The 19,269-nt window shown below is 41.2% G+C and overlaps 1 protein-coding gene across 1 annotated transcript in view; it reads right to left on the bottom strand.

Moving 5' to 3' along the window:
- The window catches only part of LOC130082679 (thyrotropin-releasing hormone-degrading ectoenzyme-like), a 135,334-nt gene that overhangs the window by 51,866 nt on the left and 64,199 nt on the right, over positions 1-19,269 (bottom strand). The window contains exons 5-7 of the mRNA XM_056247513.1: positions 17,247-17,360; positions 9,747-9,884; positions 8,292-8,357 (exon numbers count right to left, since the gene is read on the bottom strand). Coding sequence (XP_056103488.1) covers positions 8,292-8,357; positions 9,747-9,884; positions 17,247-17,360 — 318 coding nt within the window. The remainder of the gene's footprint in view (positions 1-8,291; positions 8,358-9,746; positions 9,885-17,246; positions 17,361-19,269) is intronic.

Raw genomic sequence — 19,269 nt, 5'->3', positions numbered from 1 at the left:
CTTCATAACTCAACAGATTCCAGTGGGATGGTTGTGTGTGTAATTAACTTAATGTAATTAGCAAAGGCTAGTTACTCTTCTGACACTCTTCAGGACAGAATAATATCCTGAACGTCCCTTCATCAGATATTATAACCACATTCAGTTATGGTTCCTCATTCTGCAAAGCCAAATTACTTACCAAGGGAGACAAAAGATTGATCGCTTTCGATATGTAAATCCCCCGGAGCTAAAACACAAGTTTTCTGTGAGAGCCTTCACCACAACAGTCAAAGCAGATCATAAATAATTCATTATTCATCCTTCTAAATGAGTTCCCTCAAAAGTATTACAAGAAGAAATATGTCTACAATTTTCCTGCATATGAAAGTCATTTTGAGGCAATGGAGGTAGATTGTTGTCTGAGGTGTTGTGTTTACCTGTTCTTCCCATCAATCACACAGAGACAGACAGAGATACTGAAAGTTCCCATTAGAGAGAGAGACAGAAAACAGCAATAATGAGGCGGAACAGCCAAGCCAGAAGGGGCTGCTGGGAGAAGAAGAGGAAGATGGGAAAAATGGATCTTCTCTGTCTTCTCTGTCTTCTGGCTATTTCATCTGTATTCAGAAAGAATTATTAACCCACAATATCCGCATCCGGATCTGATGGACTGTCATTCTCCAAGTCAGGATCCTGTTGAGAGCGAAAAACAGGACTATGAAGCACTGAATCCAGGGAAGAAGCTTCCCGCTGTTCCACATCACATCCAGAGGATGAAGATGGACTGTAACATGCTGAAGTTTATTTCTCCAGGGCAGTAGCGCACTTGTCCTCTGCTATTCACAGGTCAAGCATTTCACATTTCCAGCCGGAATGAATATTTCCTACATCCCATAATATGATCCATCTGAAAGTGGCTTTAAAAGCGATGGGCAGTGTGTGTAAATGAGACGGGAACGCTTCATCACTCCAGCAGCTGTATGAGCCTGAGAACCATTCAGACTTCATTTATGACTCCCACTTTTCTTTTATAAGAGACATTCATCCGCCCGCCTCACCAGCCCATCCACCATTTACCAATAAAGACGCCCTCATCCTCACAGTCAGAGAGAGAGAGAGAGAGAGCGAGAGAGAGAGAGAGAGAGAGAGAGAGAGAGGGGGGGATGGTTAATGTCTGTCTGCTGCTTCAATTATGCAGAGACACGAGGAGGAGAAGAAATGCCACACAGAGAAAAAGACAGACACTGAGAGAATGAAATGAGCTTCAGTGAACAGAGAAACACAGACAGCAGATGAGAGAGGAGAGATGGATCCTGAGAGACTTATATATACACACTTATAGGCCAAGCAGACTGGAAAATGTCATCACAAACATAAAATGGCTCTGGGTGGTCCCTCACTGCTACGCAAATGCATGCAAATGAGCAGAGTGGGTATTTCATACTGCAAAAATCTCATTCAGCAGCCAATTTATACCTGCCGAATGCAGGGACAACGGTCAAATATACAATTAAGCACAAATTATTTTATTGTGTTCCAATTATTTTATAAAAGATTAAAAAAAATGCCACAAAGATATTTTCCAGATACGCCCATCATGTCATATTGATTTACTGATTAAACCAAGATTTAGACAGAATTGATTGGCATATTTTCTTGCTTTTGCGCTAACCAGTATATTGATGTTGCTAATAATACCACAGGTTTACTATAGTAGATAGTGGACAAAAGCAAACACTGTAATTACATTTATAACCCGTCCAAGATATGTGAACACGTGTGCATTAGACACATAAGTCTACAGGTCAGGCGTGTGTTTGTGCTGCGATATAAAGCGTATATATGTGCAGCTGTTACATCTGTAAATGAAGCATTAAATCTGCTCTGCAGAAAACATGACCTGATTGTGCTTTCAACAACTAAGAGCAACAATAAACCACAACGTCAAAAATAACCCAGAAAGAAGCTCTGAAAATGACAGCATCTCAGTCATAAAGAAATGAAATGAGAAGTTACTGATGTTTTGAAAAGTGATTTTTTTGGATCTAGAAGGTGAGAAATCGTCTCAGGTTACTACTGTAACCATAGTTCCCTGAGAAAGGGAACGAGACGATGCGTCACTTGACGCTTTGGGAACGCCCCCAGCGTGCATGCGTCTGAGCATCAATGTCAACTAGTCCAATGGAAAGAATGAGCGTCACGGGCGGGTGACGTCATGACCAGGAAGGGATAAAGGCTTACCCGGTGAAACGCGGCATTAGCTTCAAAAAGTCGAAGCAAGCCGATCACAGGGAAGCAGGAAGTATGGCAGGGTGACGCATCATCTCGTTCCCTTTCTCAGGGAACTATGGTTACAGTAGTAACCTGAGACGTTCCCTTTCGAGGGAACTCGCGATGCGTCACTTGACGCTTTGGGAACGAGAATACCCAAAACGCCAGAATTCCAAGTACCTGAGTGTCAGTCCGTTGGAACTAAGCACTAAGCACCTGAGAACCTGGGGCAGCATCCAGGTCCAAACTGTAAAACCTGAAGAATGTGAGCGGTGAGGACCAGCCTGCCGCATCACAAACGTCTTGGAGGGAAACCCCAAATAACAAGGCTTTAGAGGCCGCCATACCCCTCGTTGAGTGAGCTCTGACCACCAAGGGACACGGATGGTCAGAGTACTCGTATGCAAGTGAAATAGCCTCGACTATCCACTTGCTAACCGTCTGTTTAGAAGCAGGAAGACCCTTCTTAGGTGATCCAAAGCAAATAAATAACTGGTCGGACTTCCTCATAGAAGATGTCCGATGAACATAAGTATCCAGTGCTCGCACTGGACACAAGAGGTTCAGCCTTTCCTGGTCCGCAGATGTAAAAGGAGGAGGACAGAAAGCCTGCAGCACGATAGGCCTCGGAATCAAGGTCGGCACCTTAGGGACGTATCCCTGTTTTGGATATAAGAATGCCTTGACCATCCCCGGTGCAAACTCAAGGCAAGTGGGGGAAACCGAAAGGGCCTGAAGGTCTCCAACTCTCTTAAGGGACGAAATAGCTAGCAGAAAGATAGTCTTAAGGGTAAGAAATTTCTCTGAAACCGAATCTAAGGGCTCGAATGGAGCCCTAGACAGGCCTTCTAGTACTATTGCCAAATCCCAAGCTGGCACCCTAGTGCGAGTTGCAGGCCTCAGCCTCAATGTGCCACGAAGGAAACGTGTAATCAGGGGGTCTCGACCCAATGATGTACCCCCAACCAGGGCGTGGTAAGCCGCAATGGCCGCCACGTAAACCTTAAGTGTGGAAGGACATAAACCTGACGTAAAGCGCTCCTGCAAGAACTCGAGTACTGTGTTCACAGAACAGTTAACCGGATCCCACTGATGTCGGTGACACCATACAGAAAAAACTTTCCATTTCAGCGCATATAGTTTCCTAGTAGCTGGAGCTCTGGAGCTTAGGATGGTCTCAGCAGCCTCAGCTGAGAGACCACTCTCTATGAGTTGGGCCCCCTCAGAGGCCAAACCCACAGGTTCCAAATCTCTGGTCGAGGGTGAAATATTGTGCCCCCGGCCTGAGACAGAAGGTCTCTCCTGATCGGGATCTCCAAGGGAGGACCGTCTAAGAGATGGATCAGGTCCGCAAACCAGATCCGACTCGGCCAGCGTGGTGCTACAAGCAGTAGGCTTATTCCGTACTGGCGGACTCGTTCCAGAACTCCTGGGAGCAGAGCAACAGGGGGAAATGCGTACAGACGTAGCCTCGGCCACGTCTGCACCATAGCATCCAGCCCCAGGGGGGCTGGGTGAGTAAGGGAGAACCAAAGTGGACAGTGCGTCGTGTGCTGAGACGCAAACAGATCCACCTCTGCTTGGCCGTAAAACTCCCAAATTTTCTCCACCGCCTCGGGGTGGAGTCTCCAGTCCCCTGGCCTCAGCTCCTGCCTCGACAGGATGTCTGCCCCCACATTCTGGTCCCCAGGAATATACACTGCCCTCAGGGAGAGTACCTTCCCCAGAGACCACAGGAGGATCTGGTGCGCCAGTTTGCAGAGCGGACGCGACCGCAGACCCCCCTGACGGTTCAGATAAGAGACCACTGATGTGTTGTCTGTTCGTACAAGCACATGATGGCCCCTCAGGTCTGGGAGAAACTGTCTCAACGCATTGAAGACAGCCATCATCTCCAGGCAATTGATGTGCCACGAAAGATGATGACTTTTCCACAGACCCTGAACCGAGCGGCCTTCCATTACCGCTCCCCAGCCGGTGAGGGAAGCATCTGTCGAGATCGTAACACGATGGCAAAGAGCTCCCAATACCGGACCCTGGGTTAAGAACCAATGTTTCCTCCATATAATTAAGGCACGAAGGCACCGCCGCGTGACCTTGATCATACGAAGTGGGTTTCCCCTCGGGGAGAACCCTCTGGTCCTTAGCCACCACTGTAAAGGTCTCATGTACAGCAGGCCAAAAGGAATCACGTTGGACGCTGCCGCCAAGAGACCCAACAGTCTCTCGAACTGTTTCACAGTGCGTGACTGGCCTAGCTTTAGCTCTTTGGTGGCTGTCAGGATAGCAGCTACACGAACGGGCGATAGAGTGGCCCGCATCGTCACTGAATCCCATACCACACCAAGGAAAGTGGTTCTCTGTACTGGAGAAAGAACACTCTTCTTGGCGTTGAGCCTCAACCCCAACATCTGCATATGGGCGAGAACGACACCTCGGTGCCGAACCGCCAACTGCTCTGATTCCGCCAGAATCAGCCAGTCGTCGATGTAGTTCAGAATACGTATGCCCTGAAGCCTGAGAGGGGCTAGAGCTGCATCCACGCATTTCGTGAACGTGCGGGGTGATAAAGCTAGACCGAAAGGAAGAACCCGATATTGGTATTCTTTGCCCCCGAAAGAAAACCTTAGGAACTTCCTGTGCTGAGGGAGGATGGAGATATGGAAGTAGGCGTCCTTCAGATCTATCGTGACAAACCAGTCCTCGGACCTGATTTGAGTCACGATCTGTTTGAGTGTCAGCATCTTGAACTTGAGTTTCTGTACTGAACGATTCAACAGACGAAGATCTAAAATGGGACGCAACCCCCCATCCTTTTTTGGAACAATGAAATAACGGCTGTAAAAACCCGACTTTCTGTCGGGTGAGTACACCTGTTCTATAGCTTCCTTTGCTAACAGGGCCTTTACCTCTTGCTCCATTACCAGAGCCTGCTCGGGATGCACCACTGTGGGCAGCACCCCGTTGTAACGAGGAGGACGAGAACCAAACTGGATTCTGTATTCTTTCTCTACAATCTGCAGGACCCAATGAGAAATATTCGGCAGAAGCTTCCACGCTGCCAGAAAATTTACTAAGGGAACCAGCCTCTCGAGGCTGGTCTCTGGTGTTCTCGAGACAGCCAATTCCGGAGCCTGAAACATAATGGCAGGAACTACCTGAACTGGCCGCTCTAAGGCCCCCCTCAGAGGGCGCGAAACCGATGCTGTGCCGCAGCATAGCATCAGCGACTCGCTGGAGACCGCTGCGCCCTGAAGCACCAAGGGTGGCAGGGTTGGCAGAACGGTCTGGTGAGGACCCCGAAATGGAACGGGCACCGTATAATGAGGTGTACACCGCTCCACTTCGGTCGGGGCTGTCCTCACAGGCCTGATGCATGAACATCAGGACCTTTTTTTTTTTTTGAACCGAAGTCTTCTTCGCCTGAAGAACGGTCCTCAGATCCGGCTTCGACTTAGAAGACTTCGGTTGAGAGGGTTGCGTCCGTCTCCAGTCTCTACGTGGAGGTGCACGAGACGCAACACTCTCTTTCTGATGCACACGATATGATGAGCTCGACGGCTGGGGCTGCTCACGCCCAGCAGTCCCAGGGGGCTGGACCCGGCGAGGGATAAACTTTTTAAAAACGTCCGCTTGTTTCTTTGACTCCTGAAATCTCTCGACGACCGCGTGGACTGCGTCGCCGAAGAGACCAGAAGGTTCAAGCGGAGCATCTAATAAAAAAGCTCGATCTTTTTCTTTAATCTCAGACAGATTTAACCATAAATGTCTCTCAGTAGCTACCAAGACTGCCATAGACCGCCCAATTGCTCTGGCGGTCTCCTTAGTAGCCCTGAGAGAAAGATCGGTAGCCCGACGAAGTTCACGAATATCGTCATGACTGACTCCCTCACTACTATCCAGATCCCCCAGCAGGTCAGCTTGATAAGCCTGGAGCACAGCCATAGTATGCAGACATGCTCCAGCTTGACCTGCTGCCGTATAAGCTTTGCCCACTAACACCGAAGTGGCTTTAAGCGGTCTAGTGGGCAAAGCCGAGGCTTTCAGAGACGATGCGGGACCAGGGGAAAGATAACTGGCTAAATTCTCTTCCGCCTGGGGCATCGCCTCATAACCATACTCTTTCAGCCCTCTTATTCTCGAATAAGTGTTAACATGAGGGCTGAAAAGACGTGATGAATATGGTTTATTCCACGATTTAGAAATTTCATTGTGCAAATCGGGAAAAAATGGAAGCCCTCGTGGTGGAGATAATGTGGTGGAAGATAAAAAGCGCTCATCTAATTTGCTTTTAGGACGAGCGCCCTTCTTCTCAGATGGCCATTCAATATTTAATTTCTCTACAGCCCGCGACATAACATCCACCAGCTCATCATATGCTGGGGAAATAAATTGTGAATCTCTTTCCCCCATGTGTGTGCTTACACTCTCCACACTCATCGCATCAACCTCCTCGGAGGAAGAGCAATAAAGTAATGGAGGGCTCTCTCCCCGGGCAGAAGAAACCGCAGAGCGTGCTTCCGACACCGGGGAGAGAGCACTGGATCTCTCGGGTAAGGAAGGAGAAAGAGCCCTCGGACCCGTCTCCAACCCCTCCGAAAGATCCTTTTGCGATCCCCAGGAATGCATTCTCCGCGCTGCCTCAGCAGACGCGGGTCCTGATCCCTGTGGATCGCGAGCCTGCCCACTCTCTTTATCAAAGAGTGACAGGCGAGAGCGGAGCATGCGAAGCGGTAACATCTCACAATGCTGGCACTCAGCCCCCTCGAAGGCTGAGACTGCATGCTCCACTCCCAAACAAACGACACAAAGCTCGTGTGTGTCCCCACCCGTTAAATAACGCGGGCAGGGAGAAGCACACTGTTTGTACACTTGTTTAGTTTCCATCCTTTTCCGCAACAGACAACAGTAAATAGACAGAGACAAAATGACACAAATCGTGGCTGAGACACAGAAGCTAATGCCGCGTTTCACCGGGTGAGCCTTTATCCCTTCCTGGTCATGACGTCACCCGCCCGTGACGCTCATTCTTTCCATTGGACTAGTTGACATTGATGCTCAGACGCATGCACGCTGGGGGCGTTCCCAAAGCGTCAAGTGACGCATCGCGAGTTCCCTCGAAAGGGAACTGAATGTGAGTCTTACACCTCTGCAAGTGTGTTAACTCACATGTCAAAGGAAGAGGGTTTTACATTTAACACTCATTTGTTTACAGATTTACTCTCACTGGATTCAAACCTGCAGCCTGTTTGCTCACAGCCAAATCCTTTAACCACATTTCAGGATGTAGTTTCGTGTAGAAGCCATATGGTGTCCAAAACAACAATGAACACTGTCTAATAATACATCAAGAGATCTGCTGTTCACTCCTGAGGGGCCTGAACTGGAAGACGGGACACAGGAAGAGCTTTACAGAAGATGACCATGTGACTAAAAACAAACAGCACAACAAAAGCTGGTGCTGATACTCCGTTCACCAACATCGACACAATACCAGACACTTGTGCTTTAACACAATTGATGCGTTTCATCAGATCTTGACCAAGCCATGACTGTAAACCGGTTTAACACAGAGAATGATTCTGAAACTTCTGATTGTGACTATTTCAGATATGAAATTAATTTCTGGCTCAAACATGTTTAATCGCTTGCCTGATTGTGTCACTTTTACCTCAAGCTTGATGGAAGCGCGTGACATGAAAACAAGATGTTGTAGCTCTAAAGATAAGAAGCGCATGTAAACCGACACGGTTGAATAATCTCACAAACGCTTGTAGCAAAAACATGCGTGACACTCAAAAGACCTGAAGAGGAATGAACATTTGTTGTGATAGTTTTAAATGGTGAGAATTTGAAGAAAGATATTAATTGAAAAGTTTTGGATTTATGTCACAATCCTGTTATGATGCTGTATGTATAATTCATTCAAAGAGCCTCATAAACATATTCACAAGACACATTAGGAGTAAAAACATACATAAGTGTGAAAAGTGTTTGTGACCACAAAGAGAGAAGATGAAAGAAAAATACCGACTTACATTGAGGCCTCTCTGGAATAGCGTCTGTCCCATGACGTTCGCCAGCATCCGGATCAGAGCGGCTCCCTGCGGACACACAGTAAACACACGTTCAATAAAGACTGCTTATTTACACATGCATACAAAACAAAAATATACATCTTTGTCACCGTTTTGAACAGCATATCTGACATGACGTAGATTACCACAGAAAATTATTTAAAAAATGTTCAAAATGTACATGAATCCACTTATTATGGAAGTCAATGGGGCAAAATATTCTGTAGGGTTTAAACTCAGAAATGTGATATCTGAACAGGAAAGTTGTCAAAATCATAATTCTAGTCGCGTGACTGTTCAAGGAGGATGAACTTCTGGTTATGCAGAAAATGATTAACATTATTTAAAAACAGTTCAGTTATTATGGCACTGTTCAATTTCTAGCAGGTCTGGTTCATCTAAACAAGGACTCCATGACACTCGTCCTGCTGTTTTCTGCTGTTTTATGAGTCTGTATCTTTTTTGATTTTGAGTGGCTTTGACAGGCTCATTTGACAGCATCTAATTCCCATCCCTCCACAATCTGTGTGATGAGTGTCACTTCCAGTTAGCGCTGGGGACTCGTGGGATGTTGTGGGATATCAGAGTCTATAGAGTGCGAGGAGGAAGTGATGAGGGACGGTCGGGTGTCAGTGTGACTGACAGAGTTCATAACCCAACAGAACCTGTGGGGAAACAGGGGGAGGGGCTTGAGTAAGAGCAAGAGCCAATCACAAACCGGCCATGAGCTGATTGACAGCTGGAGGGAGAGTAGACACAGAATCTGAAATCTTTAGGATGGAATATTCTGTCTGAACTCTGATAGAGGACAAAGATATTTCTGTCCTGCTCTTTGTGTCTTTAATGGCTTTCAGATGCTCAGATGAGAGGATATATTTGGGCGCTGGAGTTTTTTACAGTAAAGTGTGTTCCAGTGAGAAAGAGGTAATTAAATAGATGTTGTCTGGTCTGAGATGAAATGTTTATTGTGCCACTAAAGTCCCCAGAGCACACAAAAACTCTCAGTGTAACAGTTTCTGTCCTCGACTTACTAAAAAACAAGCTTTTAATTACACTGTTTTTCTTGCGTATGTGAAGAGGCTTATAACAGCGTGACTTCATTTACAATTCACAAAGATAAACTGAGATTTATTTAGCTAGGAGAAAAATAACAAGCAAACTGAGGTGTTTACATGGACTCAATAAAAGATAAAGTCTATTGGTGAAGTCCACGCATAAATAAATGACTGATTTAGACCAACGATACTGTTGTTTTAACAAAAGTCATTGTTCCACTTCTACTGTCTTGCCGAATAATTTTTTTTGTAAATTCACTTCATGTTGTATTTTGAATTCAGTTCAGCTCAATATTAAAGGTTTATAATCATGTCCATCATGCAGATGAAGCCTGTAGGAGTTTATGAGAGATTCTCTTGCCTTCTTATATGCGATCCAGTCAAACACTCTGTCGATGTCTGTGGCTTCAAACACTTCCTGAGAGATCGGATGAGAACTGGCCAAACCGTCCAATAACATCACCTCATGAAGAACATCAGTCAGAAACCTCTGCTTCTCCTGTGGATGAGAGACTTTATTCATTTTTTACAGTATCAAACACATAAACATGTCTCATAAAAGCTTCTGTTTTATTTTCAGAAGTAAACATAATTTTGAGCTGCTCTATAAATGATATTAGAAGATGGTTGTGAGAAAATCCAGCTCTCTATATCTCAAGACTGAAGACTTTATTCCTGCAGAAGTTTCTATAATTCATTCCGATGAACCTTCACTGTCGCCACACGAGCGCCAACACGACACACTGCTGCTTGAGCTACGATACAGTCAGTGTGTGTGTGTGTGTGTGTTGTGCAGGGATCTTGCTGTCTCTCTACTCTGATCAAATGTCTCCCTGTAGGATTCACTATAAAGAGAGGTAGAAGTTTTGGGTCAGATGAAAAAGACCCTCATCATTCACTGAGTCTGTGTCAGCAGAGAGTCACGATCTCAAATGCAGTGAGTTGTTCAGCAGCACTTTGAGGAAGATGTTACTCTGCTCCAAGGTTATTTCCATTTTTTTTAAAGAAGTCTAATTTTTAACTGCTTAAAAAGTAACATAATGAGAAATTACAGCACAATGAGGCAATTCAACTTTAAAAAAATGCCATGGTGTACACAAATACAACATATTATGTTAGAATACCAGTGGCTAATGTTCATATTAAATGTTTGAATAAACTAATAATCACTTGCTCCATTTTTCTTCTTCTACTTCCAACTTCTACTTCCAAAAGATGTTCAGCTAAACTAAACACAGCATGAATGTAAAACCACAAACATTTCAGTAAAATGTGACACTATTTTCCTGTTACTAATTAAAAGTGGTGGTTTGCCAGTTACCGTACATTAAAATAGATGAAATATGAATCACATGAATTATATATGAAAGCATTACACTGCAGGTTCATATTCTAAACATCTTCATAATGGGTCCTCTGGCAAAATGTCTGCACTGACTGACCGAATTCAAAACTTTTTACTTTTAAGAAAACAATTGTATTATTATTATGTTCACATCTATGTTTTTATTAAATGTGAGTGACTAAGAGAAAGTCACCAAACTAGCTGTTATAAACACGTCTCGTTTGATACTCTGCATGTTTTATTACACCTTTATTCGTTGTCATTATGAATAACTCTTACCCATTAAAGCTTTTGGCAGCTTGATTAAAAATCATGTTGAAGACATTAATCCAAGAAAGCAAGATATTTGAATCAAGGGATTTGAGCTTCAACAAACAACGTAAATAAGTCCAGACAGGGCCGGTTCTAGACATTTGGAGGCCCTAGGCAATATTCATGTTGGAGGCCCCCCACCCCCAATAAAAAACTCTTGAAACAAATATGATTCCTAACCTTTTAATTTATACAACATTTAATTTTAAATGTTTTTACTTACACAGTAAATAAGTTTGGACACATTAATATTTTTTATGTTTTTGAAAGAAGTCTCTTATGCTAATCAAGCCTGGATTTATTTGATCAAAAATACAGATAAATAATAGTGAAATATTATTAAAATTAAAAATAATAGTTTTCCTATTTTACTACTTTAAAATATATTTATGTGATGCAAAGCTGAATTTAGTGTCATGTGATCCTTCAGAAAACGTTATAATATTCTGATTTATTATCAAATGTTAGAAATGGTGCTTAATATTTATTTTGTAACCTGTGATACTTTTTTTCAGGATTTTTTTTTTTATTATTATTAAAAAGTTTTTTAAAAAGTCTTCACTATCCTTTTTAAATATTTAACACATCCTTGCTGAATATTCCTGTTTTTCTTTTTCTTTTTTGTATTTTTGATCAAATAAATGCAGGCTTGTAGAGCATAATAAAAAAACATTAAAAATAGTAATTGGTCCAGACTTTTTACCAGTAGGCTACATATTAATCAAACTTCATCTAAGGTAATCTCTTTTTTTGAAGATGTTATTGTTATTGTAATTTTGCTGTTTTATTCAATTTATTCACAGTTCCAGAATACCACTTCAGTGATATATGCTTTTATCATTTTTTTCATAGCTGGTATGGGCAGGATTTTCCCCTCCCATTTAATAAATATTCGACTGCAGAATGCAGATATTGTCATATTATTAATATAAGTAGGCCTAATATGATATTATGCATTGCATTGCTAGCTTAAATATGCTATACACAAATGAAGTGGAAGAGAAAGACACGATCGCTACTGATTTAGAAAAAAAATTCTAAACTGATATTATTGGCGTAAGTAGGCTGATGTCAGACAGGGTATAATCATCAGCAGAATTTAGAAGATAGACCCGAGATCCTTTATTTGAAACATTTAAAAATGTTGTAGTGTGTTGGCTTTTTAACTTTGAATTCAAACGTCTTGTCTTTTACTTTTGTAGCGTTTTTAGTCAGCTCCCGACGCGATGTTATTCATTGTACGCGCAAATTCAAAGCGTCGCGTCTGGGCACGTTAATAAAGCGGTGAATGTTTTTTCCAGAAATGACGCTGATCTACAGTACAAGTTTATATTTAGAATACATTGCAATCACTCCAAAATAGATGACGACAACGCACACACCTGCATTAGAGCTGTGCTTCTTTGCGTGCCTATTTAGGCTTTTGCTTCGCAGCACCTGATGGGCTGGCGTTAATGTGACGTAATGTAACAGTCTATGGTTAAGATAAACATCGTCACTATTTTTAGTTAATTAATAAATATTGAAATAAATTGTAGATAGGACATTTGTAAAAAAAAAATAAAAAATGTATCCCTCTGTCTGGGCCCCATCCAACCAGTCGGGCCCTAGGCACGTGCCTAGTTTGCCTTTGCGTTAATCCGGCTCTGAGTCCAGAAACAAATGATCATCAAAACCCTTCATAGATGTATGTCAAAATAATGAGGCATATTCTATTAACCCAGTGATTCCTGGTTTCATGTAATGTGTTCAAACCACAATCACAATCTCATATTCTGATGTTCTGCTAAAAGCAGATTAATGAAATGACACGAGACATACAGACAATCAATACAAATCAATACAGAGAATATTTATCTGAGCACCAAACTAAGGTTGATGTGTGATTGTTGGGTGACTTTTTATCATATTTGAAGATATTATAAGTCTATCTTGAATGGCTTTCATAATTCTTTCTTTTTGAGCAGCTAATGAAGGGTGAAATTTCCAACAATAGAATTACATCTGAGGTATAATTATCTTAAGATATGCGTGTCATAAAAACTGAAACATGCTTTGCTTAATGGACTGCTGTAATAATCTATCCTTCATTTTTAACTTCAGAGAGAAGATCTTAGAGGAAGTGCGACTTTTTGAAATCAGTGTCCTAATTTCTCAGGCTATTTATATCATCACTTAAGTGGTCTTGTAGAAGAGAACAGCATGTGTTTCATGTCTTTACTTTCAGTATTTCCTGATGGACAGTCACTTTAAAGTCCAGACTAATATAAGCTTCGCAGGTCAATGTAAATACTGTATATAGACATAATTAATATATGCAAATGGCCCTTCATGTTAATTCCCAACATACATTATGGTGAATGTGAATACACAGAAACAGAGAAAGAGAAACTGACAGACAGAGAGAGAACAGCTGTTGATGTGGAGTTAATTTTATGTGAGTCACGTAGTGGGCAATATAAAATGAGTGCAATGAGAAGAGCTTCCATCTGGCCCATATGTGCTCTCAACAAGGTGTTTACGTCCAATGATACTTCATTTAGATGCTGCTTATTAACGTCTCAACATCATCACCTGAAGTTTCTCACTGAACAACCACTTTAAGGCCAGAGATCAACAGTGATGCCAGGCATTCAGGTCAGCAGCTTTGGAGCAATGCATGATGGGTAACTAAACCTCGCTAAGAGCTTCTCTAGCATGACGGATGTGAGAAAGAGGAGGAAAAGCCAACAGTCCAGTAGTTGTGAGCAGGTTAAGGGACCGTTTGTTTTAATGACCTATTAAGGACTCTTGTCAAATCCATTCACACATTTCTCAGTGCATTTGTGAGTTTCCAGTTCTGGTTTAGACTCTGAAATGTGTAATATTATCCAAATTATGGTAGGGAAAATCTTACAGTCATCCTATCAAGACCAGTGAAGTGTTTCCATCAAAACCTATCGGATGAGAAAGAAGCAATTGCTCCCTGAGATGATTTTCCCTAAATGATCTTTCTGCTTGGCTGATGCTCCATAACCAAGGTTGAGCAGAGAGGTATGAAATACTGGGACAGATGGGATGGGAAGGTCGTTATGTCAATGAGAATGAGTGTATGAGCAGAAAGCACACAAGTATTAAACAAGGGTGCTACTGTATACTGACATATATCTTACTCAAATTAGATAAATATATTAACATTTTAAATAAAAAAACTAATGTAATAAACTTTTGTTATTAAATGTCAACAGGAGGTAAATGTATTGCTTTAGACTGCCTTCAGCACTTACTCTTAGCATATACCACTCTTAGTGCACACTATGTCAAGTCTAAGACATGTCAGGTCTTGTGATGAACACACAATAATCTTCACACTAGCTCATAATAAAACTGAACACAGTCAGTGAATCATAATGAGCAGAAGATCCAAACATATTTGATCAGAACGACTGATCACAGTAAAGAATGAGCTGACAGGGAACTTTCTCAGAAATTCCACAACGTTCTGGCAATTTTCTTTCAAAGTTATGAACAAACATTCTTCCAGTAAGGTTAATAGAACGCTTTTATATTATCTGGTCTTTACAGTAATAATGTTCTCAAAACGTTATTGCAAAACATTATATACTTTGTTCATGCAGTTCAAGTGCATCACAATAGCAGAGACCACTGGTCATAGATACATGATCATTGGTCATAGACACACCTAAAATATAATAATATTCAGATCCTGAATAAAAGGGCCTTCAGAAGAACTGCAGGACTGCATCATTCTTCAAAAAGAAGGGGTTTTTTAGGGGAAGAAGGAAGATGTCCTGTTCGTGACTCGAGAAATTCTCATAAAAGATTAATAATGTTCAGTTGAAGAAGTCTTTGAAGGTGTTTGACTTCCTCCTGGTGTTCCCAAACACTCCTGGATTTATTTATCACCCTATAATACAGGAATATCATGATATGATTGTGTGTTTGGACACACCTGGTCTGGTAAAATAGCCTCATAATTCTTGGCTGTTATACAACAATTCAGAGCATCACTGAACATATTGACTCCTGTGAGACGGTGAGCATTGTCAACTGAAGCCAGGCTTTGTCTTTCCCCGAACGTGAACCCATCTGGATGGGGGAAATGGATGTGGACGAATCATTAGACCATGAAACCTTTTTTACATTGCACTTTATTTAAAGGAGTTTGGATTTGCTCTAGTTTATGTATGCCGGCCTTAAAATTCCAGTGTTTCTTCAATGGCAGCTTTGGCACAAATTCCAGCTCTGTGAAGCTCCACAGTAAAGTAGCAGGGTTTGCTCAGACTGACACAGAGGTGTGGCACTAATGTAGTTTGTCTTTTGCCACTGAATAATTTTAGCAAATTTTAAAATAACTAGCACAAGTAACAATGTTTAAACGTGTTGTTCAGAATGCATTATGATCAGAAGCTCACCAATCTGTCTGTGGCACTGTAATGTTATTTCACAACTCTCTTCTGATAATTGACTGAACATCTGTAAGAGACTACATATAGACTAAAGTTTCATTAAAACAGCAAAATATGATGGCATAATCACCGGTTGCTGTGGCAATGCAGCAGGACTGAAAAATAGAGACATGATAATAGAGCTCAACACCATTAAAAATATTAATCTTTCTGCACATGAAGTCAAACTCAAACTGCGCTCATAATAACCATTGAAACAGTTGGAACAATATGTTCTTTACAAGCTCACAATGCCTCCATTTGGCCTGCTAATTCAGTACTGACTGTAAGATCGAATACACCCTGGCATCTACGTATATGTCACAGTAAAATCCAACAGTGATTCTAACTAAAACTTTTTAGTTAACTTTACTTAATGTCTTAACTTAATTGTAAACATCTAGTAATCAGTACTATTCACATACTATGCTTTGTTTACTCTGAAAACCCAAGTTAAGATCAATTGATTGGTTTGAGTGCGTTTTTTTGAGGTGGGGAAATTCTTAATGGACTTTTCACTCATTTCCTCCACTTCTGCAGTTATTTTTGCATTCACTTCAAGTCTTGAATGTTGTTGCTAACACTTATGTCCTGTGAAACTTTTAATTGGGTTTATATAATCTCTCTATATTTGTGACAATCTTGTAATTGATCATGCTTGAGTTACACAGACTTCAACATTCAGCATGCAAAACACAACAATGGTAACAATATATATTTTTTTAAAGTAAATTATCAAGTACTCTCTACAGTTATTTTTTAGTTACTAGAACTCTTGTGTAAGTGAACTATAATAACTAAGCATTTGTCAGAACTACATACTATTCCTATTTCACTTTACTTGCTTTTTTAAGGCAATCGGTTTCCTGATATTTTCCAAGTAATGTGAACTCTAATGAGAAGTTATTGATTTTGATTCAACAGTACTTGAGTACTTGATTAACAAGTTTTCTATACAAATGTTATTAAGTTGTGGCAACTAAAAATGAATACACTACTTTACATGGAAATTTTAAGGCAATCGGTTTCCTCACTTTTTCTAAGTAAAGTCAACTTATTACATTTTACAGTCTATTTCTACATCTATATTTTGACTCTCTTGGTCAAATTCAATGAGAACAAACAAGGGCTTTTTCTACTAGCTTTTGTAGAGTGAAGATACTGGTCATGCTGAGTGACACTGACCAGGCAGCAGTGATACAATTACATTCAGACGGTTGACTGACCCAACACTGAGAGATCACTGGACAGAGCAACTCAACCCACAGAGAGACCAAAAAAAGAGAGAATCTGTACCTGCTCAGAAATAGCCAAACAACTGAAATTGCATTCTGATCTTTTATTTGATATGAATCAGATTAAACAAGAAGTAAACATCCATAAAATGTGAGATGTATTGGTCTTGAGAGGCTGTTATCAACATTTAACAGGCAAAATTGAGCAATCAAAGTATCTATAGCACTCAAATGAACCGTAAAAATGTTTTAGTTTTCTGCTCAGCTGAATCTTGGCACAAGAAGAAATGCTCAAGATTATATATTATAATATATATATATATATATATATTATATGAAAAGCATTGAAAATTTGCACTTATTTTAGGAGATTTAGACGAATTTAGATGAATAGCATGAAAACTCTCTCTGTAAGTATGTACAGTATAATCAATTGTTTCATATCACATCTTTTTTCCATTCAAAGTTATGTATGATTCGTTGAATGAAATTATAGTTCTCACATCTGAACAGCAACTCACCATGTTCCACTTTGGAAAGAGGAAATCAGTCCCGATGTACTCGAAGTAATGAGCGAATCCCTCCTTCAGCCAAACGTCCTCCCACCAAACCGGCGTGACTAGATCGCCAAACCACTAGAAGAGAAGAAATGAACTATCAATCATCAACCGAGAAACACAGGGACCATTACAAAAATCGATTTCATGTTCACCTGCAAACAATTATGACAAACTTTTGTTTTGTACAAGAAAAGTGTTCATGGGTAAACTGAAACCAAACTTTATTTGGACAAAGCATCAGGAAAATATAAACTCTCCTATTCATCCAATATCAGCAAAAGCATATTTCATCTATTAGAAAAGTCCAATACAGCAGAAAAATAACTCTCTTCCTTCAGAAATAGAAGTACAAACAACACTTTTAATTAACATTTGCACTCTGGTCCAACAGAAAAGTTGTTCTCAAACGGCTTCACAGAACATTGAGAACTCTGCAGAGCTTTTGAACTATGATTACAGTAATAGCGGCCTAAACAATCAATTATCTAGTTACACAATTTAAAACACATTTTCAGTTTAACAGCATTCACCTGGGCGCTCCGCCAAGGACACCGTAAATGAACAGAAGAGAGAAAAATAAGGATTCGATTATGAAACGTCCCATTTGGAAGGTAGAACGTATTCATATGATCCCTGCCATTGTGTGCAGATGACAGTGTGCAAAACAGGGCTACTGACTGGAAAGGATGCAACATTGCAGTTGTGAATGAGCTGGATATTTTCCACAGGCTCTAAGGCTCAAGCAGATGTGCTACTGAACGCCGGATCTCATTGTTGCAGCAAACAAACCTCTAGAAGTCAGGCCTTTTTCATCTGAACATGACATCATTACAGCAGCTCAAAGGCACTCCAAGCGCCTGACGGGACGTTCATCTGTGACTCAGACACATGGACTGATAGAAGAGCCGCAGCGTGGAGAGAAACAGCTGTTATCTTGCTCTCACAGGAACTCTCTACTAGTCACACAAGTGGCTTCCCAAAGGTCTAGTGACTTGTTCTGCACTCTTCTGATGCTAATGACAATGAGCCAGGACAAGATAAATTGACAGACAGACAGCCAGGACAAGATAGATAGATAAATTGACAGGAACACAGACAGACAGGACAAGATAGATAGATAAATTGACAGGAACACAGACAGACAGACAGACAGATAGATAGATAGATAGATAGATAGATAGATAGATAGATAGATAGATAGATAGATAGATAGATAGATAGATAGATAGATAGATAGATAGATAGATAGATAGATAGATAGATAGATAGATAGATAGATAGATAGATAGATAGATAGATAGATAGATAGACTGCTCACGTCGTTACATTGCTTTTATACTATGACACATGACGGCGTGAAAAAAAGTTAGAATAGATCAGTCTGGATTTCTGACAGTTTGTGCCTGATTAAGCAGTTCAACAACAAGAATGTCAATGAACAGTATAAACCGTAAGACCCTTGCTCAATTACGCCTTCAACAATGTCTGTGAGAAGAAAGCTGAAACAGAGGGATTCTGCAGCCCTCCTGCTTCATTAACAGATACGCTGACGGGATTCATGCAGGGAAGAGTTCGCTCTGTACCTCTATACTGCAGCATATACTGTACATTTGAAGCAGGAGAAAACCTTCAACGGCGTAATTAAAAAAAAACCTTAAGACATGAAACACACCAAAGCAGCCGAGAATCCCTCTGAAGAATCATACTGAAGCCTTCAGCCAAACTGGCAGTCATGTACTTACAGCCTGAATAATTGAGTTTAATTTCCTTCATTGACATTTAACAAGGTTTGACAGTGTCTGCAGGATCAGGTTTGTGACTGCAGGGCAAAGGTCATTGCTTTCTCAACTGGAAAACCACAAGAAAGAAGTCCTGAAGCTGTAGTACAAGTTCAAATGTTATACAGCCCATTGAATAAAACATGCATCTCCTGCACAAGCATCATTGGTTAAAATATCCTTTCCAAAAAAAAAGGATGTATGCT

The sequence above is a fragment of the Rhinichthys klamathensis genome, unplaced genomic scaffold (assembly GCF_029890125.1).
Source record: "Rhinichthys klamathensis goyatoka isolate OS25496 unplaced genomic scaffold, OSU_Roscu_1.1 h1tg000048l_1, whole genome shotgun sequence".
NCBI classification, from domain to species: Eukaryota; Metazoa; Chordata; class Actinopteri; order Cypriniformes; family Leuciscidae; genus Rhinichthys; species Rhinichthys klamathensis.
The sequence above is the reverse complement of the archived record's forward strand: the minus strand, read 5'-3'. Positions and strand labels throughout refer to the sequence as shown.